General features: G+C 41.5%; 2 protein-coding genes across 4 annotated transcripts in view; one reads left to right on the top strand and one right to left on the bottom strand.

Annotated features, from left to right (window-relative positions):
- The window catches only part of LOC109473649 (cytosolic acyl coenzyme A thioester hydrolase-like), a 20,621-nt gene extending 11,709 nt beyond the window's left edge, over positions 1-8,912 (bottom strand). The window contains exon 1 of one of the 2 annotated variants that reach the window (XM_019773599.1): positions 8,797-8,912. In XM_019773599.1, the coding sequence (XP_019629158.1) occupies positions 8,797-8,873 (77 nt within the window). In that variant the 5' untranslated portion in view covers positions 8,874-8,912. Of the gene's footprint in view, positions 1-5,379; positions 5,721-8,796 lie in introns of those variants that run through there. The other variant, XM_019773590.1, reaches the window with a different exon arrangement.
- LOC109473664 (pre-mRNA-splicing factor syf2-like) lies at positions 5,736-26,226 on the top strand. Of its 2 annotated transcripts, none has more exons than XM_019773612.1 (7): positions 5,736-5,822; positions 14,584-14,682; positions 16,770-16,895; positions 17,535-17,652; positions 19,250-19,340; positions 22,839-22,937; positions 25,444-26,226. In XM_019773612.1, exons 1-7 carry the CDS (start codon positions 5,760-5,762, stop codon positions 25,607-25,609), a joined length of 762 nt encoding a protein of 253 aa, XP_019629171.1. In that variant the 5' UTR covers positions 5,736-5,759; the 3' UTR covers positions 25,610-26,226. The 2 variants fall into 2 exon arrangements, with proteins under 2 accessions (XP_019629171.1, XP_019629177.1); XM_019773618.1 differs by lacking the exon at positions 5,736-5,822 and adding an exon at positions 8,906-9,236.
- The last annotated feature ends 1,570 nt before the right edge of the window (positions 26,227-27,796 follow it).

Here is a 27,796-nt window from a genome sequence, read left to right as displayed (position 1 = left end):
CATTTTTAAATAAGGGGTAATTTTTTTCGTCATTTTTAACCATGGCTGCATGGAAAAAACGAATTTTCCCAGGGTAACGGCTTAGTACTCGAAGAAGCTCAGAACCTAATGTTTCCAAAATTTGAATTTAAATTAAAATCGATGCGATAAGTTGATCGCTATCTTCGATGGCCCGAACACACCCAGAACGCATATAGAACGTACCATCCCGCCGGTCAGGCGAAAAGGCCACATAACCATCCGCGCGGACTAATACCAGGAAGTCTTCGCTGGACCACCAACATTACGCCACCTATAAAGGCTACAACTAACAGGCTTTTCAGAAAATACAAAGATATGTACACAGATACTAGTATTACGATTTCAGGGATATCGCGGCCAAAACATACCATACAAAGTCATGTTTCCGGCGATTTACTGCGCACTTACTTAGACTCTGGTCAGATTTAAACTCCGACCCGGAACCTTAATCTGTGGCAGGAGGAACATTAACAGATACCAATTATGCTAATTATGACCTAATGTGCATAATTAATGTGAAAATTCTGACTCATTGGTGAATGATGGGAATCTTATACCTCGTGACATGTGTAAGTTACTTAAAGGTTAACACCACAGTACACATGTATATATACATATATTATGTTAATGTAAATGTCATTTGCATAATTAATGAGGACATGTTGAAATGAAGTATGACAAAGCAAGCCTTTATGTCGGCTCGTTGCCAACGTGTTCGCTGCAATGGTGAGCTCTCCGAGTGGGAGACATTGACATGTTCGGTCCCCCAAGGTACCTTACTTGGGCCCGTTATCTTCCTCGTGGTCTTCGATGACGCGGTTAGAGAAATACCCACCAGTGTTTTAGAATGGAAGTTTTGTAGATGATTTATCAATGGCTGAATCCAGACATTACCAGCAACCGTCCGTCATGCAAGAGGAGCTGACGAAATTCATCCAATGGTCATAACAAAACCACATGCTTCTCAACGCTGATAAATGCAAAGTCATGACCTTCTGCTTTATGACTCGCCCACCCCCACCAATGGTCCTAACCATCAATGGGAAAGAACTGGAGATTGTGGCTGTCGCACGCCTGTTGGGGGTATTACTACAGGCTGATAAATGGGAAGCTAATGTATCAGGGATGCTTTCAAAAGCAAACAAACAAAAACAAACTCTTTCTGTTAAGGCGATTGGGAAACTTCCATGTATCTGTTCAGGACCTACTGCTGGTCTATATACGTCATTTGTCAGACCTGTGGTTGAACTCTGTGTTCCCGTATGGAATCCTAGACTCACGTGCAAGCAGATTACAAGATTGGAGCATGTTCAGAAGAGAGCTCTGTGTATGCACAATCCTTAAAGGACAATACAGTTCCTATGACTCAGCCCTGCAGTTAACAGGACTCAAGTCATTGAAGGATAGAAGAGAAGACCTATGTCTCAAATTTGCTACAAAACTGAACCCTGATCTCCTACCTCCTAAGGTGGGTGAACTCTCAGGAAGACACACAAGGAACTCTGAAAAGCTAAAACTACTAAATACAGGACCAACAGATATAAGAACTCTCCAGTACCATACCTAGTTCGCCTATTGAACAATTCTTTCAAATAATGTTTATCGTAATTCTTTAGCACAATGGCCTACATTGTGATACCCTGGTATCTTTCGATACTACAAGTGACATTGATATCACACAAGTTGTTTGAGTTGTTTGAGTGCGGCCGAAATGTACATGTAATATTTATTTGAATGATGGTTTGTAATTTGCCCATACAATTTTTCATAATTATGTTACTTATGACAGTTAACTAGGATGTCTAACGGGGGTGCCCTAATTCCGACCCATCCCTAATACCGAACTACCGGTCGTTTGAAAAATCCTTGTTGCGGCGTTATGCATGGGAGCACGTGCTTAAAAATAACCACAAGAATGGACAATGTTTTTGTGTTGATATCGGTAATCTCACAAAGTTTGTTTTAGTTCGTACACTCCGACAACAGACAAGTGAAAAATTTGTGTGAATTCGTCGCTTGTTCGGGGGTTGACGAGCGTGTAAAAAATGCAGGTTTTGCTTTTCAAACAGCCACTTTGGAGCAAGTCGCGTAATCGTAAAAAGAAGACTTGTTTGGAACAGAAAACAGTTGTAGATTGTTTTAGTCATAATTATATTTCAGTCCATACCATCATACCATGGTATGGATGAAATATATTGTGTTCCCTCATGTTTCTCCTTCTCCTCCTTCTCCTCCTCCTGCCACTCGTTCAGAGGGATTCAACTCCGCCACCACATTGTTCTTAACTTATGGCTTCACCACCATAACATTATTGTTTTTATGGTGTGGTGGTGAAACATATTGTTTTCCCTCATGTTTCTTCTTCTCCTTCTCCTGCTATTTCTTTAAATGGATTCAACTCTGACATTTTTCTGCCAAATGACCTGAAATTTGACATGGAGGTCGACAAAAAATGGATTTTTTGATCCTGAGCCCTGGTATTACAACCAAATGATATGACATTCGGTATAAGGGTACCTTGAACGTGTATCTACAGAATAGCAGTCATGTATTTGGCATACACCACGTCCAAATGACTCATTTGGGGGGCTTTAATGGCTATTTTCAGCAAAAAAAGGGCCAAAAGTGCTATACCCGTTCCATGTTCTATCTAAAGAATGGCCGGTTCCATCCATGGAACACGTGTTCCATTGCGGGTTACCTGAGGTCACATTGCACCTAAGTGGTGCGTAATGACCCACACATTCAATTTTATGTGCCTAAGAGTCAAGACCTTCAAAATGTATCAAATCTCATCATTGTTAGTTTTTGCATACCTGTAATAAGATTAGTAAAGCTTTAGAGATTCAAAGTACTTGTTGTTGCATCTTTGTTCTCATATAGCTACTATTTAATTCATTTATTTGAGAACCTTTGCCAGTTTTGCACTGGGGTAAGTTTGGAATAGTCCACTTTTGCGTGGGAGGGAGATGGACTGAAATATGCTGTATTTGCTCCCAAGCAAATGTCGGCCTTTCTAGTTTGTGTATTATAATTTCTAAACTCTCTCCGACCTGTTCTTCAGATCGACCTGTGTTAAACACTAGGTCGGAATTAGGGCACCCCTGTTGCGATAGAACGTTCCACTGGCAAAATGACCAAAAACCTGCCGTAAGTTTTGCGAACCATCACGCTCGGGTGCAAGGCGCTACACTCAAGTGAAATACACAGCTGTGCAGCTTTAATCGTTGTGATCGTTATCTGTCATTATCATATAGCCGGGTGGCGTAGACCAATCAGAGGCCTCCGTTACCCGTGCTTTATTCTCCGATAAACCATGGCTCAGCCGTGCGTTATTCTCCATAAACCATGGGTGAAACCATAATGATATAGGGGTACACAGCTCTTTCTGTTAATATTCATAGCAGTTTCCTGGTCAGACAAAATTATGTTTTTTTAAGCTTCATATAAACTAAAATGTGTGTGAGTATGAAATGTATATGTAAATAGATAGAATTTGAACGGGAGAGCAAAACCATACTTATTTTGACACCCCTACAAAAAGTGGTATCGCCCACATCACCTGACTGAATGTTTTTTGGTCCGCCATCTTGCCTTCTTGTGTCATGGAGAGTTTGCCTAATTTCTACATGGAAGAGATAACAGACGCGGATTTAGATGAGATATTTGGACCCATGGAGGTCGAGGAACAGACGCTGGAAGCTACACCGGAGACAGAGGTCAGCAGGGTGCGTTTCGCGTGTCTGAACGAACAACAACTTGTGCTACAAGTCGGTACCGTACGAACGTGTTGATTTTGCCTCCCCATCTTGTTATCAATTGGAATTGGCAGACGCCAGCTGAGTTGGACGCCAGGCAGAGCGCGTCTGTGAGCGGCTGTGATTCATGCCGTCCGCCATCCCGCTCCCCTTATCTCGAGTATTTCCTGTCTGTGCTTTCGTATAGTTCCCGTTACCCACCAACAAGTCAGTGTAGGGTTCCCGTTCTTCCTGTGCAGACGACAGAGCTCCTGTAGGGTGAGTTTTGTGCTACAAGTCGGTACCGTACGAACGTGTTGATTTTTGCCCTCCCCCATCTTTGTTATCAATATTTTTTTCCGCGGGACGCGTGTAAAGTTGTAAACTATATTTATTGTAAAATGATCTCCATATTTATTTTAAAGTACAAACCATGATTATAATATTTTGGAATGTATTGTTATGTAAATATTAAAGGTTTAATGTTTTGAACAGGAATTGTGTTGATTCATTGTGTCAGTTTGGATAGGCTATATGATAATAACGTTAATGCACCGCCTTTTCCTCGGTGTATATGGTGTCATAAATGCATGGTCAGCTGCTATAACCACCTCATAAACCACCTCGTTCGCTTCGCTCACTCGGTGGTTTATTCGGTGGTTATAGCAGCTGACCATGCATTTATGACACCATATACACCTCGGGGCGGTGCATTAACCCTTTAATATTATATCTCATGTTGCGCGGGTTTTTGGTCAGATAAACTATTGCCAAAGGTCTATGCGTTTGCATGGAACATAGACCGTCCCCGTTAACGTCAGTCTTTCCTCTAATCTTATTACTAAATGTTAGTAGTAATAATTTTGTCATAGATTGTTTTAATGTTGAATCTCAAATTGCTATTTTTAGTAATTAGTGTGTAACGATATGGATTTTATCTAATACCATATTAATTTTAATTTGTTAAGCTTGGAATGTTAACTAAGAAAGCAAATTGTACAGCAACTCAAAATTTAGCTAATGGCTTCAAGCTCTTGCTTATGTTTACAAATAAACCATTTGATTGATTGATTGATTGAAGCCCATATTCCATGGAGGTATGAGATCTCGGAACTCTTTGCCCTCTAAGTTGTTGCTGAGGGAAGAAGGACAGGCAGAAGGTAATATGATCATTATATAAAGTTACATGTGTACATGTAGCAGCGAGTATATAGGCGTCACTAACTACCCGAATGACCTTTTGAATGGTTTGGGGCGCAGGTGCTGGTTGTGAGCTGACACGCCACGCGAGCGGCGCGGGTTCCATTCCCGGGGGTCAGATAATCTCCAAGCAGATCCCTCTCGGTGGCAAAAAAACAGTATCAAATTGGCCAGGCAGTATCCAGCCAGAGAAGCTCCATTAGCCACCGACGGGGTGGGGATCAGGAAAAAAAACGGCCATATATAAAAACTTAAAGGTAACGATCATTCCCCACAACCTCTGCTTGGAGAGTAAGGGGTCAGAGGGTCAGAGTCAACCTTCCAGTTACTCCTTTCTCTGAGTTCCTACACATGTGCATTAGAGGGGGCCGTCGAAAAAAAAAAACGTAATGTACGGATATATTTTGGGTAGTTGCACTACCTGTGATTGCCTTGGATGATGCGTGACGAGCGATGAAGCAGTGAAAACCTAAATAATCCAGACAGAATCGCCTCCATCCACGTAACGTTATAAACCAGCTGTGGCGTCTGTGACAGGAAATACCCGCATGATTTCCGGGTCGGAGTTTAAAGGCTGAAATAGTGCGCAGTAAATCGCCGGATCTGCGTGGTTGTCACGCCAGGTTTGGTTTGGCTCTCCATTACTCGGCAATCGTTATAGATTTTCAAATAGGTTTTGAATTGTTAAAAAACATTGGGATTGTAGTGTTTTTCGGCGTGATGAAGTTGGTCGGCCAGCGGAGGCCAGCGAAGCGTTTTTGGTATTAGTCCGCGAGCAAAGGTGATGCGGTTTGTCGCCTGATGACCCAATATCTGCGTGACGTCACACACACGCACGTCATCATCATCATCAACATGGCGTCGGTAAGTACGAAAACGGTTTTGCCTTCTAGAGTAGAGTAGAGTAGAGTAGATCTTTCTGAATAATGTTGCCTAAGAAGCGCGAAAAATGTAATTTCAGCTCCATATTTGGTGTCAAAATTGGTAGCATGATATGTTTAGAATTCCCCAGGTGTAGTAAAAAGGCAGTTTATTTGTATATAACGTTATATAACCTTTATATAATAGATACACATAACTTACATGTAACAATTTGTCCATGCCCGAGACTCTCGTTAGCCGTGGCTAGGCCAGGCAAGGACCTTGGGCCAGGGTAACTTTCGCTCCCACAGTCACCCAGACTAACTCTCATCCCCACAGTCATGTTTACTCAGCCAAGGAGGTTATAACCGTATAACGTTATATATTATACATCCGAGGAGGTTATAACCGTAATGTTATATATACATCCGAGACTGCTGAAGGAATTGGCATCTGAGTTGGCACTTCTTAACCATCATTTTTAAGAAAGCCCTCGAAGAATCCAAGTTACCAGACCCATGGAAACAAGCGCATGTGACACAGCAAGGAACAGCCTGTTAACTATAGACCTGTGAGCCTTACTTCTATCGTTGGGAAACTATTTGAGTCGATTATTCTAGAGAGACCCTGGTGCAGCACATGACAGTAAATAACTACTTCACGGATGCACAGCACGGATTTGTACCAGGTCGCTCTTGCACCACACAGCTCTTGATAGTAATGGAAGAATGGACAGACATCCTACAGGGGGAGACCCAGTTGATGTCGTGTTTCTGGATTTTAAAAAAGCTTTTGACAGCATCCCGTATAAACGCCTCCTCCACAAGTTGCAGTATTATGGAGTAACAGGAAAACTCTGGTCAGGTTAAGGATTTCTTGGCACACAGACGACAAAGAGTAGTGCTGAATGGAGAATACTCTTCTTGGGCCGAGGTGAGGAGTGGTATACCCCAAGGAAGNAAATATGCTGTATTTGCTCCCAAGCAAATGTCGGTCCTTCTAGTTTGTGTATTATAATTTCTAAACTCTCTCCGACCTGTTCTTCAGATCGACCTGTGTTAAACACTAGGTCGGAATTAGGGCACCCCTGTTGCGATAGAACGTTCCACTGGCAAAATGACCAAAAACCTGCCGTAAGTTTTGCGAACCATCACGCTCGGGTGCAAGGCGCTACACTCAAGTGAAATACACAGCTGTGCAGCTTTAATCGTTGTGATCGTTATCTGTCAATATTATATCTCATGTTGCGCGGGTTTTTGGTCAGATAAACTATTGCCAAAGGTCTTACTCTATGCGTTTGCATGGAACATAGACCGTCCCTGTTAACGTTAGTCTTTCCTCTAATCTTATTACTAAATGTTAGTAGTAATAATTTTGTCATAGATTGTTTTAATGTTGAATCTCAAATTGCTATTTTAGGTAATTAGTGTTTGACGATATGGATTTTATCTAATACCATATTAATTTTAATTTGTTAAGCTTGGAATGTTAACTAAGAAAGCAAATTGTACAGCAACTCACAATTTAGCCAATGGCTTCAAGCTCTTGCTTATGTTTACAAATAAACCATTTGATTGATTGATTGATTGAAGCCCATATTCCATGATGGAGGTATGAGATCTCGGAACTCTTTGCCCGTCTAAGTTGTTGCTGAGGGAAGAAGGACAGGCAGAAGGTAATATGATCATTATATAAAGTTACATGTGTATGTGTATATGTAGCAGCGAGTATATAGGCGTCACTAACTACCCGAATGACCTTTTGAATCTTGAATGGTTTGGGGCGCAGGTGCTGGTTGTGAGCTGACACGCCACGCGAGCGGCGCGGGTTCCATTCCCGGGGGCCAGATAATCTCCAAGCAGATCCCCTCTCGGTGGCAAAAAAAACAGTATCAAATTGGCCAGGCAGTATCCAGCCAGAGAAGCTCCATGAGCCACCGACGGGGTGGGGATCAGGAACAAAAAACGGCCATATATAAAAACTTAAAGGTAACGATCATTCCCCACAACCTCTGCTTGGAGAGTAAGGGGTCAGAGGGTCAGAGTCAACCTTCCAGTTACTCATGCCAAAAACAGTTACTCAAGCAACTGGATATGATTTTGAAAACGTCATGACGTTTTCAAAATCATATCCAGTTGCTTGAGTAACTGTTTTTTGGCATATCGTATTACCTGGATGTCTAACCTTCATCGACGCTTCCAGTTACTCCTTTCTTAGCCGTGGCGACTCTTGACTCGGGCTTACATTGCATTACCCTCTGCAAGAGTCGTGGAAAGATCCATTGGCAGAACTGCACATTTCCCGTTGGCTGCTCGATGCTCCGTTTTTGACCCGGTTTTTGCTGTCCCGAGCTTCCCTACAATATAACTCCACAATTGGCCGGGTTGCCGATGTTCAGATCGGCCTAAATATTCCACAGCGCGACGGGAAAGTACTAAAATAGCTAGTCGGTACATCCGCGCCGCCATTTTGGATATAGTCCGGAATGTCCGCTACCGCCGTCGGGAACGCTCGGTAGGCTTTCCGGTTATGATCGGAGAGTTTTCGGTCCCGCTTCGGTAATCGTGGCGCTACCGAGCGTTCCCGACGGCGGTAGCGGACATTCCGGACTATATCCAAAATGGCGGCGCGGATGTACCGACTAGCTATTTTAGTACTTTCCCGTCGCGCTGTGGAATATTTAGGCCGATCTGAACATCGGCAACCCGGCCAATTGTGGAGTTATATTGTAGGGAAGCTCGGGACAGCAAAAAACCGGGTCAAAAACGGAGCATCGAGCAGCCAACGGGAAATGTGCAGTTCTGCCAATGGATCTTTCCACGACTCTTGCTGAGGGTAATGCAAAATTATGTAAGCCCGAGTCAAGAGTCGCCACGGCTACTCCTTTCTCTGATCTGAGTTCTACACATGTGCATTAGAGGGGGCCGTCGAAAAAAAAAAACGTAATGCACGGATATATTTTGGGTAGTTGCACTACCTGTGATTGCCTTGGATGATGCGTGACGAGCGATGAAGCAGTGAAAACCTAAATAATCCAGACAGAATCGCCTCCATCCACGTAACGTTATAAACCAGCTGTGGCGTCTGTGACAGGAAATACCCGCATGATTTCCGGGTCGGAGTTTAAAGGCTGAAATAGTGCGCAGTAAATCGCCGGATCTGCGTGGTTGTCACGCCAGGTTTGGTTTGGCTCTCCATTACTCGGCAATCGTTATAGATTTTCAAATAGGTTTTGAATTGTTAAAAAACATCGGGATTGTAGTGTTTTTCGGCGTGATGAAGTTGGTCGGCCAGCGGAGGCCAGCGAAGCGTTTTTGGTATTAGTCCGCGAGCAAAGGTGATGCGGTTTGTCGCCTGATGACCCAATATCTGCGTGACGTCACACACACGCACGTCATCATCATCAACATGGCGTCGGTAAGTACGAAAACGGTTTTGCCTTCTGAATAATGTTGCCTAAGAAGCGCGAAAAATGTAATTTCAGCTCCATATTTGGTGTCAAAATTGGTAGCATGATATGTTTAGAATTCCCCAGGTGTAGTAAAAAGGCAGTTTATTTGTATATATATATAATAGATACACATAACTTACATGTAACAATTTGTCCATGCCCGAGACTCTCGTTACTATAGTATAGACCTGTGAGCCTTACTTCTATTGTTGGGAAACTATTTGAGTCGATTATTCTAGAGAGACCCTGGTGCAGCACATGACAGTAAATAACTACTTCACGGATGCACAGCACGGATTTGTACCAGGTCGCTCTTGCACCACACAGCTCTTGATAGTAATGGAAGAATGGACAGACATCCTACAGGGGGAGACCCAGTTGATGTCGTGTTTCTGGATTTTAAAAAAGCTTTTGACAGCATCCCGTATAAACGCCTCCTCCACAAGTTGCAGTATTATGGAGTAACAGGAAAACTCTGGTCAGGTTAAGGATTTCTTGGCACACAGGCGACAAAGAGTAGTGCTGAATGGAGAATACTCTTCTTGGGCCGAGGTGAGGAGTGGTATACCCCAAGGAAGCATTCTAGGGCCAGTCCTGTTTGTAGTTTTCATTAACTACCTCCCAGAAGCCGTGACAAGTGGAATCAACATCTTTGCTGATGACAGTAAAGTTTACCGTAACGTCGGCACAGCTGAGGACAGATAGTCTCTGCAAGAAGACATGAAAGCTGTAAAGGGCTGGTCCAACAAGTGTGTGGCAGTTACCCTTTAACGCAGGAAAATGTAAAGCACTACACCTTTGAAGAAACAACATAAAGGCAAAGTACCTTTTGGGGGCTCAGGAAATACAAGAAACAGAGGAAAGGGACTTGGGAGTCATTGTGGACACTGGACAATAAATTAAACTTTCATGCTAATGAAGCAATTGCAACCAGAAAAGCCAACCAGATGCTGGGGATTATAGAGAGAACTTTTTACAACCTCTATCTGCAGACGGTGCCACTACTGTACAAGGCTATATGGTAAGGCCGCACATAGAGTACGCGAATGTTGTGTGGGGGCCACATTTTAAACAGGACCAACAGAGGATGGAGAAAGTACAAAGAAGAGCAACAAAACTCCCTTCAACCCTTAGAGAGATGCCTTACCAGGGAAGATTAAAGGGCCCTTGGGCCACACCAATTAAATTTCTTGGTTAACGGATTCGCCGCTTTGTTTTTTTCTAATTTGCAAATAAAAATAAAAATTCAGAATCAACTGCAAAATGCTCATATTTTTCCCTGAACAGTTGAAAACAGTCCTTTTCATCCTAGTTGTTAAAGTTATTCCATCTTTCAATGCAGTGGTATCATTAAAAGTTCAAAATTCATTGCTTAAATTTTGAATCAGCCTGGTATGTTGACTTCATGGCTCCTATCGTACCATTTTGGGCCATAATAGGATGCCTAGGCCTGTTTTTATTTTTATTATTTTTTCGCCCGCCCGTTCCATTATTTTTCTTGAAAAATCCGTTAACCAAGAAATTAAATTGGTTTGGCCTTAGACTCCTTCTGACATGATCCAGCTGTTCAAGCTTGTAAGGGGGCTGGAGAGACTTCTCCCACTAGAATCGTTTTTTTTATAGTAATGTCAGCCGATAGCTCAACAAGAGGGCACAAGTACAAGCTCAAAGTACCACTAGCTATAAGAGTAGGGTCAGTCATTCAGTGTTAGAACTGTGAAGGACTGGAATTCCTTGCCACAAACAGTAGTTGAAGCTAAGACAGTCAATGAGTTTAAAAACCGACTGGATAAGACCTGGGCCAATATCATATACATCTCCAGTACAAGCTAGAGGGAAGATCGGGACCCGCAGGCTAAAAGCCTACCAACCCGAAGATGGTATGCAGGTACTCTCATAATCCGAATAAACGTACCGGTACGTTTATTTTTTGGGCCCGAACGTCCACCCGGTACGTTCTTATTTTAAACGGTACGTTTATTAATTTTTTGAAAATCATTATTTTTTTTCGACTTCGACGTGAAGACATTTATAAACGCGTATTGTAGCGAGAAACTTGTCATTTTCAGCGAAATTCGGGCCTGTTTCGCCGCGTGCATAAATTTGTCTGAATGTTCCATTGTCATGGGTGGTGCTCATCAAAATACGAACTCCTCAAAGCTCTAAATTAGAACAAAATCTAACAAACTAAGCAATTCATTTAACTGTTTAATATTTAAGATTTTGAGCAACCGTATTGTATTTGTCGATGTTGATTTACCGCGATAAAATCAAGAAATCGGGTACAATATTACAAAGTCTTCCCCGTAAAAAAATGAGACTTTCCGTTACCCCCAAATGACCTTCCGCATGCTACAGCGACGCCATGTTGGATATTTCTCGGCTTTCTGCTACCACAGTTTTGGCTCATTTTTACGACAAAATGCCGGGTAATATCGCCCAGAAAATATCTGGAGCCCCATCTGGTCGCTACAAAAGCATTATTTTCTGATTTTAGTGGATTTCTCCCAAAAGAAAAGTTGTCAATCGACGCCAAGTTACGACATGCTGGGATGGTTAGCTGGGATTTTTAGGGGCCATTTTTGAGTAATCGGCACTTTGTTTTCTTTTATGATACGAACGCTAGCAAAAAAAAACAAAACACTGCCACATCATGCCCATATTCTTTATTACCCGGTACCCGTTGGATTTTCTTGGCCAACATTTGGCAACGTACGCACGGCTGGACTCAGACGGTGAGATTCGCATTTTGGTGGTGGGGTGGTCGTACTGGGCGGCGCCAGGCCGTCTCGGGACCGTAAACATGTGGACGCTGGACGTGTTAGACAGGTAGACGCAATGCAAGATTCTTAACGCTTGAGTCAATGCAAATATGGGAAAAATGCAAGGGACCAACAAAAAGTGGTCGTAATGGACGAGTGATCTCTATACAGGGGTGGTCGTTATTACAGGTTTGACTGTAATTGTATTTCCCAACTACATTTGTACTAGAAATGCTCTCTTTGTTGTCTATTTAAATTCCTAATTGCAAATAACAGTTACTAATATATAAAGATTGACTTGACTATCAGTAAGGGCACATTTTACTATAAGAGACACAGGTTACCCGTCAATTTTGGTAATTTTCCGGGGGGTACGTTTATTCCGGGGGGTATGTTTATTAGATTTTGAACATTTGTCCGGGGGGTACATTTATTCTGGGGGGTATGTTTATTCGGCAGATGAGAGTATGCATGGAGGTATAACCTACTACGAGTCCTAGCCTTGCCTGAAAGTACTTTCCCACATTTCAATCTCAAAAATTCTTATGCACCAGAGAGCCACAAGAGTCTGCCTCCCAAATATAGAAAGAAAATGGTGTTGACCAGCTCAAACTCTGACAATAACTGACAACAGTTTCAACTGTCCATTAGGCGACAATTCTTTATATTTTATATTTTTCAGATTGGGAACAGTATAGTGTATATGTAAAACTGGTACGTATTCACAAAAATGCAACTCTCCAAGTAGTTTTGGGTTATTTTTGGCATGTTTGGCATGTGGAAAAATTCCAGTGCAAAAAAGAAATCCTGATAAAAATGCCTAGTAACACGCCAAAAATAACCCAAAACCCCAACCTCTGCATGGAGAGTACAGAAATGCCTCTAAACTCAGCAGTCTTTGTCGCACACACACGTCATTGTGACCAGACCGTCATGATCTGATTTCATGAGTGAGTGAAAAGTTTTGCTAGGATCCAAAAATGCAGTACAGTCGAACCTGTCTATAGTGGTCACTCAAAGGACTGGCCAAATTTGACCACTATAGACAAGTGACCACTATAGAGAGATAGCCGGTAAGTTGACACCCCCCCCCAAAAGAAAGTGACACATGCTTTCAGTACCAACAGAGATGTCTTTATTCTCAAACATATGAAAACATTCATTGCACAAGTAAAGCCCTTTTAGTTTTAGATGTACATGTTATAGCTCAATTGTGTAATTTGTTCTTTGCTTTAGTTGTGGGATTGAAAAAAAAGAAATACAGAAATATAATTTTGCAAGGAAACATGATGATACATAACATCAAGGATGCACTCACTGGTAAAATAATCACTGGTTGTCATTTACTATTCTTATGTACGTGTACCTAAAGAAAGAAAAGAATTTTCTACTGACTGCAAACCCCTTTAAAAGTCCCATCTTTACATAGTTTTGAAGTGACACACACCAAAAGCGTAAATAATATTCTCTGGGGTTGTAAAAAAATTTAAAAAAAACAAAACAAAACTAGAATTCCGAGATCTCATACCTCCATGAAATATGATCTTGATATGTAAATGTAAATTTCTTCTTTAATTGTGCAAATGACCTCTGCATTAACATGATATATGCATCGTGATGTATGTTAACTTTTGATTAACTTACAGATGTCCCAAGTATGACATTCTCATCATTCACCATTATGAAATCATAGAATTTTCGCATTAATTATGCAAATTAGGTAATCATTTGCATAATTAGTATCTGTTGAAGTTCCGCCTGCCATAGGTTACATACATTACATGTATAATGTAAAACACTGTAATTATAGAATTTCCTCATTAATTATGCAAATAAAGTCCTCATTTGCATAATTTGCATTTAATTATGTACATCTCTCTCTCTCAGCTACCTACACACCAAAAATAATGAAAATATGTTGTTCCTGTCTGGACTTATTGGCTTTTAAACATTTCGCCAGAAAGTCCCCTGCAGTTCCAGAACAAGCCGCTAGGAGGCCCAAACTCATATGACTTCTTCCCAAGCACGAGAGCTACCTTCCATCAAAATTTCATGACCCTAGCATGTCCAGATCGCGAGATATCAAAACCGGAAGTTGCGCTGCAGTACCAAGGGAAGCCACTAGGGGGACCAAAATCTCATCATTTCCAGTTTTCGTCACACCCTACCAACACACCAAGTATGAAACCAATCCATCCAGGCGTTCTTGAGTTATCTTGTTGACCAACAGACAGACGGACAGATAAACGCAACTGAAAATATAACCTCCATGACACATTTCATGGAGGTAACAATCTTATACTTATAGGCCTGTTCCAAAAAAATGAAAAAAAAGGCGTCTGGGGGTATTTGCCCACTCTACATGTACCTCCATGCCAAATTTCAGGTCAATTGGCTGAAAAATGTCAGAGTTGAATCCATTTAAAGAAATAGCAGGAGAAGGAGAAGAAGAAACATGAGGGAAAACAATATGTTTCACCACCACACCATAAAAACAATATGTTATGGTGGTGAAGCCATAAGTTAAGAACAATGTTCTTGTTCTATCCAGGCTTCTTGCAGCACAGAGCCATCTGCATCAGGCTCCATGTCAGCAGCAGAGAGGAGAGCCCAGCGGATGGCCAAGTTACAGGAGCTCAGTCTCAAGAGGGTAAGATTTGTCATATAAATCCTTTTGCCTCAAAAAGCTCTTTTCCTTTTGTCTGGAATATTTGTATAATTGTTTCTATCAAAACAAGAATTCAGAGATCTAAGACCTCCATGCCATGATGTACATGTAGATAGTACTGATATTTTAGACCGTGAGTCTAGATTTGAATGGGGGGTAAGGGAGGCTATCTACGAACATACATGTATTTATTGGCCGTCTTTGAATAGTGGTTTATTGAAAACAAGGAATTCGCAGGAATTTGGAGTCTGTAAAGCTTTACAACGTACAGTTGAAATATATGTGCATGTGGATACTTTTGTTTATCTTGGCATCTGTTTAAATATTACGTTAAGTGACGATGATTGTGTTCGAGCTGAAATAAGACGTTTGTATCGCTACACCAATTGTATAAATAGGAAATTTTACCACTGTTCTCTTGCCGTGAAAAAGACTTTATCTAGGACTTACTGCGCCTAACTGTTTGGTGTCCAGCCATGGAACCGTGTTAATTTGAGTGTACTTGACAGTGTGCATGACAAAGGTATTGAAATCCAGCCCAAAAGGAGTCGCCGTTACCCAGCAGTGAATCTCACAGATCTAGATTTCGCTGATGATCTGGCCTTGGTAGCACAGTTGGTGAAAGACGCAGAATCACTTCTGCAATCTCTTGAAAAAGCAGCCTCATATGTTGGTCTGTACTGCAACAAAGCCAAAACGGAGTTTATAAGCACAAGTACCTCCACTGCACCAGTAGAACTTAAATCTCTATCTGGCACTTGCATAAAGCAAGTAGTTGATTTCAAGTACCTAGGATCCTATATCATGGACTCTGACAGGGACTTTACAACAAGGAAAGCCTTAGCGTGGGAGACATGTAATAGACTAGATAACATCTGGTGCTCAAGTGTAAGCAACGATCTAAAACTACAAGTCTTTCGAACCATTGTTGAGCCCATTCTACTATATGGGGCGGAAACTTGGACACTGACAACTCGCCTGGAAAACAAACTTGATGGAACTTACACCAGGCTTTTGCGCAGAGCACAAAACATGAGCTGGAAACAGCATCCAACCATGGCTACCATATATGGAAAGCTCCCTCTAGTGTCCCACAGGCTCAAGCAGAGACGTGTTCGATTCGCTGGTCACTGTTTTATGGCGAGCGGAGAAATTATCTCGTCACTTAGTCTCTGGAGGCCTAGTGGGAAAAGCTATTCCAGAAAACTGACCTACCCAAGAATGATCTCCAGATACACGGGATTTGATATAGATGACCTGAAATCAACCATGGCGGACAGATCGCTGTGGAGTACGGTAGTGCAGCAACTTACCCTGCCCGACAGGGACGACAGATGAATGAATGATGAATTTGAGTGTGCTTGCCAAATGTCGGGTGGCATATAATAATTGTTTTCGGATACTTCTTAAGTTTCCAAGATGGTGCAGTGCAAGTACTATGTTTGTTCACCAAACTACATGTACTGACACATTTGATGCCAGACACAGAAAATTATCCTACTCCTTTATTAATAGGCTAAACAAACACCAAGAACAGCATACCGGTAATACAATAATAATGTCTTCTGAGGTCAGATTTTCAGTACAGAAATTCTTTTTTTTACAAATGTACATATTTATATAAGATGCTGTATGCATAGTTTGTGTTTCTATGTTTCTACCTTTCTTAGATAACTGAAATAAAGACATTCATTCATTCATTCATTCATTCATTCATTCATTCAATACCTATATGTAAATCACTTTTGATGCTTGCTTGCATTTGCTTTGGAAATGTTAAATATGTTTCTAGTTTTTTTTTATTTTATATCCAATACCTGCTATCATACGATCCAGCTGCTTGATATATTTAAACTAGAATACCATATTTTCTCCAGTTCCACTTTATAAACTTTTCAAGTCACAAGCAGGTGGGACTGGCTGTAGGTTTACTTTACGTCAGGCCTAATGTATTTCACACCCATACATGTGGTATGAAATGAATTCTTTCAGTCCCATTCCCCCTGGTTTGGATTGAAATATAATCTGAATAAAAGTTGGCTGCCATGTTGGAACTGTGTTTGTTACAGAATGAGGCCAGGAAGATGAACCATCAGGAGGTTGTGGAGGAGGATCGGAGGAACAAACTTCCTGCCAACTTTGAACAGAAGAGGAAAAGAGAAGAGTGGAAGGAGGAGGAAGAGAAGAAAAGAAAGGTAAAAATTTATACTTCCCTTGGCTTTGCTTTTTTGCTAACATGTTTTAACAGAGGACATGCCAAAAATGCCTCTTAACACTCCTGATCAAAGCACAGTGTAGATAGATGTGATGTGCTAGGTCTTGCTAGTGCTGTTGTATTTTGGTTTTCTCACCCCAAATCCATATTTACCCTGTGCTTTACCAATCAAAACAATAAAAACTCCAGCTAAGGAGAACCCAGTAACATTTCAGATCCCTGCAATTACGTTTTTCATCAAAATATTTGTCAATGTGCCCGCATTTCAGCCGTATTCTTCCTCGGGAATTCTTGGAAGATTTTTGTACACAGTTGACACAGCCTGACACGTAATTCAGTGTCTCATAATATTATTTGTAATAGCCAGACAGCATTATAATAATTTTGATACTCAACAATTAATGTTATCAAATATATTTAACATTGTTCCATGAAAAACGTCTGCCAGGCCTGTTAAACGATTTTTCTCAGGGAAAAACCTGAATAAAGCGCGCACCCCGACTTTGGCTTTTGGCCTCAGGTGTCTCTTGAGAGTTGAAATGTCAAAAAAGTTGCTTCCTTCATTTAAAAGAGTAACTTCATTTAAACGGTAAGCAGTGTTTTTATTGTGTGTTTACAGGAAGCAGAGGAGAAGGGTGAAGACTATGACAGGTTGCGCATGTTGGAGTGGACAGCAGAGGAGGTGGAGAAATGGGAGAGGAAGAAGAAGAAGAAAAACCCTGATCCTGGATTCTCAAGTATGATTTGTAGCTTCTTTCCTTTTTAAGATACATTGTACTTGCTTAGGAGACCAAAATATGTCTTAAGTTCATATTGGACTGTTTGATTACAAATGATGGCATCAAATGGCCCAGTGGTTAGGCAAGCAACATATATGACATGTAGGTATCTGTGTCCGTATAGTTATTATGACTGCCCCTCGGCATAACACACCCATAACACACCAGCTTTGCAGGCACATGGTGTGGCGGCAGCTGGCTATATCACACTGAATGGCTTGTTACACCTAGAATTTGTTTAAAGCTATCTAGTGAGGATGCCCTCCTGTACTTGGTGGCAGTGAGTTCTACTAAAATGAGTTTTAGGTCTTGCCATCATACCAGTAAATCAGTTTCCAGATTGTTGGTTAGCTCTAACATGGGAATGCATGTACAATACAGCAGTGATAGGACTGGGAGGGGCAGTATAACACGTTTGCCATGATACGAGTTTGCAATATGAAAACTCCAACCTTTATGTGAACAAAACCACAAAGTTAAAACTATGGCTTAAGATTTTGAAATTCAAATCCTACCCTAGATGAAATGACCATTACAGTACACAATCTGCTTGTATCTACATGTATGGGGTGCCAGTTGTCTCATTTGACCACTGCAATCCATTCTCCTCTGCTTGAGTTCATCCCTCAGAAATCACTACAATCGCAGATTCTTCCAGATTATGTCTCTGTGTACATGAACCATGTTGCTAAAATACAGCTACGTGTGTACAATCACCAACTAAATGACTATATACATGTAAACAAAGGTCTGGTACACTAGGTAAACGCACTTGTGTGCCCAGTGCAAAACTTGCCACCCAAGCTAGTGCCACTCCCTTGACCTGTGAGCCTGTGACGTCATTCCATGTGGTCAGTTACACTGCATGGACCTTGCCTAACTCCATGTGACCAGGTAGTAGTACTATACCAATTCTAAATTCTAAAACACCTTTTGTAGTGAAGTTCAGATTAACATTTATTTGTAATTCACTTATGTTTGTAATACCAAAAGTTTGGGGTCAGAGAAAATGGACATGTTCGTCAAACATGTTCACGGTGGTGGCAGGTGCAGAGAAAAAAAGTCGGCAAATTATTTGTTCACAGTAATGAAAAGTTAGTGGCACAGAACTGTCTGCAAAAACCGCGAACATAAAAGTACCACAAACAAATTGTGAATTTACAGTAATACAGTACGATGCTAAACTTTATTCCAACACAAATGGTACACATTACTACACAAGGATCAAATTTTCAACAACCACTGTCGCCTTCATCAGGATAATTTGTGACTAATCAATTCTGAACATCGTAAACCCAGAAAGTTATGGATACAGACATGTGACATTGACATGATGTCAGCAATCGATCAAACGTGTCAGGGAGTTTATTTCTATGATAGTTTGAAGTAATCCTGATGTGACAGGAGTCAGGAGTAGTTGAAAATTTGGGCCTTTGCTACCTTTTTGTTTGAATAAAGTTTAGCTTCGTACTATGATTACTACCAACACGGATGAACTTCCATGATAACAGATGAACTTCCATGCCATTTACTGTACTGGTGTATTTTTCCACAGCATATGAAGCTGCTGGACTGAGGCAGTACCAGGCTCTGACTAAGAAGATGAAACCGAATATGGAACACTATCAGCAACAGAAGGAAAAAATGTGAGCACTGAAGATACTGTAAGACTTGATCTATGACAGTGTATAATTAGTTTTCCTTTTTACGGGTTATCAAAAAAGTTAACGTTTGGAAACATGTTCTATTTGTTAAGAAATTCCACTAAGAAATAGGCTGTAACCACATGTAAGTTGGTCGTTTAATTATTTCAACTGTGTGCAGTGTTAGGTGCTGAGTTTTACCAACTCTCTATGCATGTGTTGTGTCTGAAATTTTATGAATGGACTCTTTACACTTGAAGAATCTACACTTCATGTACATGTAGGTAGTCAGCTGATAGCTTTTGTTTGTTTTGCATAACTGGTAAACTGCCCTTTTAGGTGCAACACACCAGTTTTGTACATGTAAGTACAAGCTGTGTAAGACTGGACTGTAAGGTTTGAAGCCCTACTCTTTTCAATAAGTGTGGTGGGTTCTTTAACGTGCATGGGGTGTGGCTCTCCCAAACACAGGACCTCCATTTAACATCCTATTCAAGGGACGTCCCTAACCGAAGCTTGGTACTCATTTACACCTGATTGAAGTGAGGAAAGTCGTGTGAAGTACCTTTCCCAAGGGAATGAGATCGGTGGCATCAGGCAGGATTCCAACCCGGGACTTCTTGGGTCTGAGCCGAACACCCTACCATTATGCCACACAACCCCGCTATTTTGTACTGTTTTGTAGAGTTTGATTTTCCAATTGTTGTAAACCAAGACTGCTAAATTATGCTTTAATATTTAAAGCATTATTACAGGGTTCTCACCAGGATTTTTTCACAGCATAGGGGTCAGGTACAGAAGGACAACTTTCGCGGCGCAAGTCGCACATTGGGCCGAAAAAATTTGAAACTCATAACCCTCTGAAACACTCATCACCATAGTCCTTTTCATCCTGTCGGACGATCAGTTCACAGTTTGTGGGCCTGGCGGTGTGCAGCTAGCCCAGCCCTGCTTCTGCAGGGCTTGTTGCAGATTACACAAGTGAAGGCTGAAGTGAAGCATTGTTCTTTCCTTTTCTCTCTTCTGGCGCTGTCTCTTCGCTGCAAGTCGTTTTCTAGACTTGCAGCACCTTGCTGAAGCTGGCACCTCCAAGAGGTACGGTCCATGGCAAGACTTTCCCAGGCCGCTCCGATGTGGAATGACTTCAGGTCGCGCCTGCAGACATCAACAAAACGAAGCTTTGGGCGCCCCCTGTCGCGTTTCCCGTCGGCAAGCTGGCCGTACAAGACTTGGTGGGGTAAGCGAGACTGGTCCATGCGGGACACGTGGCCCAGCCAGCGCAGTCTTCGTTGCTTTAGGATGGGATACAGGCTTGTGATGCTGCATCTTCTGAAGATCTCCTGGTTTGGGACTTTATCCATCCACGTGACCCCGCAGATCTTCCTGAGACAACGGAGATGGAAACTGTTGAGTTTTCTTTCAACGTGGGCGTGAGAAGCCCAGGCCTCACTGCCATACAGCAGAGCAGACAGGACACAGGTTCTGTAGATCCTCACTTTAGTGTGAACTGTGAGGTACTTATTGTCCCAGGCACGGCTTTTGAGTTTACCGAAAAGATTGGCAGCTTGGCCGATACGCGAGTCGACTTCACGGTTTAGGTTGCCAGACGAGGAGACCACAGACCCGAGGTAACGGAAGTCTTCAACCGTGTCGAGGGTACTCTCGTTTATGACAATGTGAGGAGGTGGTGCATTAGTTGAGAAGGCAACTGTCTTCTTTACTCTCATGTCCCTAATAAACATACCCCCCGGAATAAACATACCCCCCGGACAAATCTTCAAAGTCTAATAAACATACCCTCCGGAATAAACGTACCCCCCGGAAAATGACCAAATTGACAGGTGAACTGTGTGTCGACCATGATACTAAAATGTGCTCTTTATTTCAATACCAATATATGGGCAAATCTTTCACTGTTACATTTAATTAGTGAGTATATATCACTTTAATTAATGAGTATATATATATTGTACTTGTTTTGGGGAAATACAAAATCCGTAGGAGAAGCTATTGCATTTTACACTTCTGAAATGCACTTTGCTAAGCCTTCTCCTGCAACTTGAGTTGAAAATCTGACTAACTTAAGAGATAGAAAATCAAGCCCAATTAAGTACAAATATAGGGGTTTAATGAGTATATCTACAACAAAATCCATTTCAACATAATAATTATTTGGTATGGTACATTGTCTAGTCTGGTCAAAGTCTGGATTCTGAAGAAGAAAAACTTCTGAAGAAAAAAACTTTTGAAGAAAAAAAATATTATTCAGCATAAAATTTTGATTGGTTTCCATCTCATTGTTTTTTTAAAAATCGATAATGTGATTGTATCAATTTTAAACGCCCTAAAATTAGCTAAATCGGCGCTTTTACGGTGATTGCGCAATATGGGTGCCCTATGACCTTTGACTTTTTACGGGTCATGCTGCTCAGGCGCTAGGCGCCCTCCCCACGTCGGCCGTCCGTCTTGTGGGCAAATTTCTACTTTTTTAGGGGTTTTGGAACCTAAAAACTAATACCAGAGGGAAAATAAACCACATACGTTTTTTCATGGTAAATATCGCTAAAATGGACCACGCATTTTTCTGCCGCGTTGCCGATTTTGACAAGGACTTGCGGCCGCGGCCGCCATGTGCTAAAATTATACGTCGATTTAGCTACTCGCCTTCCCCTTCGGTTTTGTGGGCAAAATTTTGCTTTTTCAGACGTTTTGGGACTTAAAAATGGACAGCAGGCGAAAAATAAATAATATACATTATATTCATGGGAAATGCCGCTATCATGGACCAAATATTTATCTGTGACCTGTTGCCGAATTTTGCGGCCGCCGGCCACTTGCTGATGGTGCGGTACGTATGCCAATTTTTCCCCCAAAATTAATAAACGTACCGTCCCTAATAAGAATGTACCGGGTGGACGTTCGGGCCGAAAAAAATAAACGTACCGGTACGTTTATTAGGGACATCAGAGTACGCTGATTGTTTGTCCGAATCTATTGCATGTGCTGCTGAATGAGTCACACATTTCCTGCAGTTCAGCTTCAAAACTCAGCTTCTGAAACACTATTTCTCACTTATTGAGGGTCAGATTTTGTGAAGTTAAGGTTTTCCCTTTTGTATAGTTTCATCCTTAAGTTATATTATCATTTTTGGCAAGATTTATGAAGGTTCTCCCCCAACAAACACCCCTATGCTGGTTGAAATACAGCATAGGGGTCCAAATCACAGCATATATATATAGGGGGTCCAAATTACAGCATAGGGGGTCCAAATTACAGCATAGGGGGCCCCTATGCTCAAAAGGCCTGGCGAGAACACTGAATTAAGTCACTTGAATGTAACATGCACTGGGGCATAGTGCTTGTATTGACCACAATGGATGAATTTATCTTGTATATAAATACTTATTTGTTATCATGATACTGCCCAACAAGTGAACATCATTATGGTTTGACAGAACATACTGTCAGTGATTAATGTAACCATGTTTGGTTTGTACACAGGGGTGAGGAGTTCTACCCTGACATGAACACACTGGTTGATGTAACAAGGAAAGACTCTGAAGAGGCTGTGGACAGACTAGTTGCAGACGTGGAAAAACAGTGAGTGTCATTTCATAGTGTATAATGTCAAAGTTACTGATATATAAAAGGAAAGAGCGACAACTGTGTACTTGGCTACTGGTACAATGGTTAGGGGTTCTGTTGTGGATTCCAGTATAACTGTTCCATGTTAATCATATTGCTAAACTGCAAGTTAGACATTCTTAGAAATTCTGACAACTGTAGAAACTATCAAGGGGCATCAGTGTAAACCTGTTTGTATTGAGTTGAACTTCCATAGTGTGATTCTGATGAAGACAGGGACACTTTGGGTCAGTATTCTAGCCAGCCTGAATTTTTTTCCTTAATCTCAAATAACAAAACGAGTGTTGAAGGCGTAGGGTCAGGGGCATACTCTCCCAGGAAAATTTCAAATATTGTCCCTCTGAAAGTGAAATACCATTTCCTGTATTTTGAGTGGCAAACTGTTGACAGCAAGTCCACAGGTGTAGTCAGTCCTTATATTGATGCTCCTTCCTGGCCTTCCTCTTGGCCTCCGCAGCAGCTTCTCTCTCAGTCTGGAAAGTTGAGACTCTGTTAAATGTCAGCTGCCTCCAAGCATTACGATCTTGGCAAAGTGGTTGAAAATTAGCAGGGTCAATATGACCTTTTTAAGTAGCACTTTTAAAAGCAATTAAGAGACTCTTTGAGACTTTTTTTTTCTGTCCATCCCTCGGACGAGTCCCTTGTTCCAGTTGACCGAACAGAACCTGTTTAGGAAGCCGATGGTCTGGCATGCGGACACAGTGGCCAGTTCAGCGTGGTTGACTGCGCATAATGAGGGCCTCTATACTACAGGAGCCAGCTTCAGCTAATCAGCAGATCAAAGGCCATGAAGAGAGGTTGTCGCTGTTCCGTACATTTCTCTTGGATTTGTCTAGCAGTGAAAATCATATCGACAGTTCCTCTGGGAGGTCTGAAACCAGACTGAATTTCAGGCAGTATTTCCTTGCTCAAGGGGAGCTAAGCCAGACTTGGTCTTGGAGTTTGAAAAAGTTGAGCATGTCATGTCAGTCAGCAAAGGCCGACTTTAGACTGACGACGGTTGAATAGTCGTACGAATGTTTATTGTCAAGATGTATTTTACAACCGTCTAAACACGATCAAAGACGATCAAAATAGTCGCACGACGGTAATCCTCGAATCGTCGTCACTACCACCTCCGGGACCTTATCGTGCGATCCTTCAGCGGGGGGTCTGAGGAGGATTTTCCACCGTCTAAAGTGAACCATCGCCGGCGAAGGAAGTGGGAGGTCATTGGCCTTATGCAAATAAGCCTGCAAGCGTTATTTCATGTCCAAGCACATCGCCTGTATCATTAAATGTCGTCAAACCAAAGACTTTATATCGTCAAACGTGTCTAGTACAATCCCCTGCCACCAATCGCTACTTCTCAGGTACGAACCGATCTGCCGATCCACATTTCCCGGCCAATATTATAAGCCAGGCCGACGGCAGCACCGAACGCCGGGTTCAAACCCGGAGTATTGCCCCTCTTGGTACATGTGCCTCATTCTTTGCTGGCCACAAACTTTGCGTCTCATCCACAGGACAACAAGTTAAAAGCAGAATAAAAACAATCTGCTGCAGCATGCCGAAAAAAGGGGTTCTCTCGCCATTTTGAATTGGCGTGCGGCTTGCTATCCTGTGCTGCGGGTGTCCGCCACGCTTCCTGGTCATGTGTCTAAAGCCAGCCGTCGCCCACAACGATTGTCGTGCGATCGTATACCGTCGTCAGTCTAAAGTCGGCCAAAGGCTTGCAGTCCTTGTGCTTTGTTCTCCCACTAGGTTTTCCACATATCCCGTATGCAGGTCTGGACCTCGGCCTTCAGGAGAGCAAAGCGCTTGTGCTTTTCAGCATTGTGATAGTCATCTTGCCAACATGCAAAAGCTTCCTGTCAATCAGATCTTGAATGAATCTCACTATCAGTTTCATCAAACCAGTCTTCACTCACACGATTGTGGATACCAATGGTGTTCTTGCAGCTTTGGAGTAAGACGTTTTGAAGTGTCTCCCATTGTTCATCCACACTTCCCAACTGGGTAGACTTAGTTTAATGACATCTCTTTCTACGTTGTATATCTTTGCATGGCAATTTTTGTCCATCGAAAATGACAGATTGGGCAAAATTGTAGTCTGTCATGAGCAGCAAAATTCCATCGAATGACAGAAAGATGGACGCTGGCTAAAACACTGCTTTGGGTGGAAGAATATTCCAACAGTACAGATACACTATCTTGTAGCAACAGTCACTTTCAGGGCTTCATGTTTTTCTGCATGCCTGAATAGCACAGTCCATTAGAAAATAATTTTAAAAAATAGTTATCTGGTTATCTGTTGTATTCTAGGATTTATTTGCTGCTTTTAAGCGTGAAAGACATTTTAAATACTTTAGCCACTTAGGATGATATCCAAGTACAAGTAAATTCAGGTTATAAGGAAAAGTCATTGGGGAACAATTTGGAAATGTTTGTCTCTTGAAACTCAAGTCTTCTGTTTCTACAGGATCGAGAAGAGGGCCAAGTTCAGCCGAAGACGTGGCTTCAACGACGATGCAGACATCGACTACATTAACGAGCGCAACATGCGCTTCAACAAGAAGGCCGAGCGTTTCTATGGGAAGTACACGGCAGAAATCAAACAGAACCTGGAGAGAGGCACTGCCGTCTAGACTCTGGAGCCAGAATGTCTTCTTAATTCCTCTGATATTTTCCCCCTATTGTACCCAAGTTTCTACAGACAGGAGACAATTTGAGCAACCAAAAATTAAAAATCACTCAGTGATCTCTCAAAGACCTTCAGCAGTTATTGATATAGCTGTCATGGTAGCCATCAAATTTTGAACTGGTTCAAAAAGAGTTGGGGTTTATACAATGGACATGGAATGCACGTATAGGGGTGCTTCAGTTTTGTAAAATTTTGACCACACAATGTTTGCTGTTCTGTTGAGTCTGTATCCATCTAGCCGGTATAACTGCCCTTCAGCGCAACACACCAGCTGCATGCCTGTGAAGGCCTGTGAAGGCATGCAGCACGGTGGCAGCTGGCTTTTTTTACACTACACAATTTGTTACACCTAATAGTAGCCTTTGCACAGTTCAGTTCAGCCTTTGCACATCTACCAGTAAGTCTGAACATTGCTTAAGTTAAAGCTATCCAGCAGTAATGATGCCCCTATTGTACTTTGTGGCAGCAAGGTCCACTCTACAATACAAATACATGTATATATAGTTGTAGGAAAAAACAAGCATGACAAAGATGAGTCAGGATAAAGGACCCACCACACACATATACATGGATTACATTGTACTTCCTCTCTCTCTCTCTGGTTGTCCATCATCTCCGATGATGACTTCTGTGCACAGCCCGTCAGGTGGGGTGGATCCTCTGGTGGCTTCTTAGACCAAAGGCTGAGGCACACAGCTTCCCACACCTGCTGCACTGGTATTCTGGAGTACTGGTAGTTGCTGTCCTATGACACTTCTCCAGCAACAAATAAAAGTCACTGATAAAGATGTGAGGTCTTGTCACAATGGACAATGTAATACTAGTAGGTGTTTGTCATCACAGACACATGATGTGGTTATGAGCAGCATTAAAGCTTTAAAAAGTAGATCAGGTGGAAAAGTAGAGGATATCCCTTTATCATTATATACCGTAGTTATCCTCATGTCAACTGTAGATTCCAACCTGATACTTGATGTCATACATGTATGGTCTTTAAGAGAATTTACAGACTCTACATGTAATTTGGGATATGTATGCCTTAAGCTTGGGTAGAGTCACAGATTGTACTGGCAAGAGATCTTGATCGCAATCTGTGGACAGAGTCTCTAATAGTGACCGATTTTGCCAGATAACAATCTCTACACTGATAGCTACCAGTATTATGTCTTTGAATCAGTGTGTCATATGTAACTAAGGCCACACCAATTTAATTTCTTGGTTAACGGATTTTTCTAGAAAAAAAATGGAGCGGGCGGGCGAAAAAAAAAAAATAAAAATTTGAGACCACCTGCCATACAGCCATGTAGTAAGCAATCCATTAAGTTAAGTTACAAAATGATATAAGACATTATATTAGACACTTATTGAACTGAAAGGACCATTACTACATGTACATGAGCAACTTCTCTTACATCCCTTTACAATTATTCGTATTATTTTGCAAGATACACATCTTTACTGTATGAACTGTCAGTAACTGACAAGACTCCCATCCAACTGGTTTCACTTTTATTCATCTTTCAAAGTTCCAAAGAGTGGTTTAAATCAGGGTGCTCTGTTCAGATCCCATTGTTTAGGGCACACAGCTTTATTATTTTACCACTGGGCTGGGCATCCTATTGTGTCTGGCTGATATGGAAGTCATTTAGAGCTTGAAATTTACAATATCCTAAATATATGCTTTAGACAAATTTCCAGGAATGTGTAAAAGTTATTGGCAAAATAATTAACTACTAGTACTTTAATTTACAGATATTTTATTTATTTTTTTTTATCTTTCCCCAAATCCCAAATACTACCGGTAGTATACATTTTATATTTCCCATTATACACTTTAGGTATGCTACAGCTACATTATACATAGTAGCCATCATTCAAACAAATAGCCACATTGACACACTCTTCAAGTTGCCACAAATTCAATGGTCTAGGGTTTCACTATAAAGTCTTTGATGTATGGGGATTTTTATTTGTAGGGGGAACCATTTTATTAAAAAATTTAGATGTAATAATTGATGCATTATTTGCAATTGTACTCCTGTTTATAGGTATCTAAATAAGATGTAACTTTGTTAGAATGCCACATGCACATGTAGTATTTTTCACAGAGTAATTTCTAAAATTAAAAGAA

The sequence above is a fragment of the Branchiostoma belcheri genome, unplaced genomic scaffold (genome assembly GCF_001625305.1).
Source record: "Branchiostoma belcheri isolate BF01 breed outbred unplaced genomic scaffold, Haploidv18h27 scaffold100, whole genome shotgun sequence".
Lineage (NCBI taxonomy): Eukaryota > Metazoa > Chordata > Leptocardii > Amphioxiformes > Branchiostomatidae > Branchiostoma > Branchiostoma belcheri.
This window is presented reverse-complemented; position numbering and strand designations above follow the sequence as displayed.

Bases quoted from the DNA above. Each gene is read 5' to 3' on its own strand.
- LOC109473664 (XM_019773612.1), top strand. From the start codon at position 5,760: ATGACCCAATATCTGCGTGACGTCACACACACGCACGTCATCATCATC. The intron at 16,896-17,534 runs GTAAAAATTTAT...GTGTGTTTACAG, and splicing joins AGGAAGAGAAGAAAAGAAAG to GAAGCAGAGGAGAAGGGTGA. The intron at 17,653-19,249 runs GTATGATTTGTA...ATTTTTCCACAG, and splicing joins CCCTGATCCTGGATTCTCAA to CATATGAAGCTGCTGGACTG.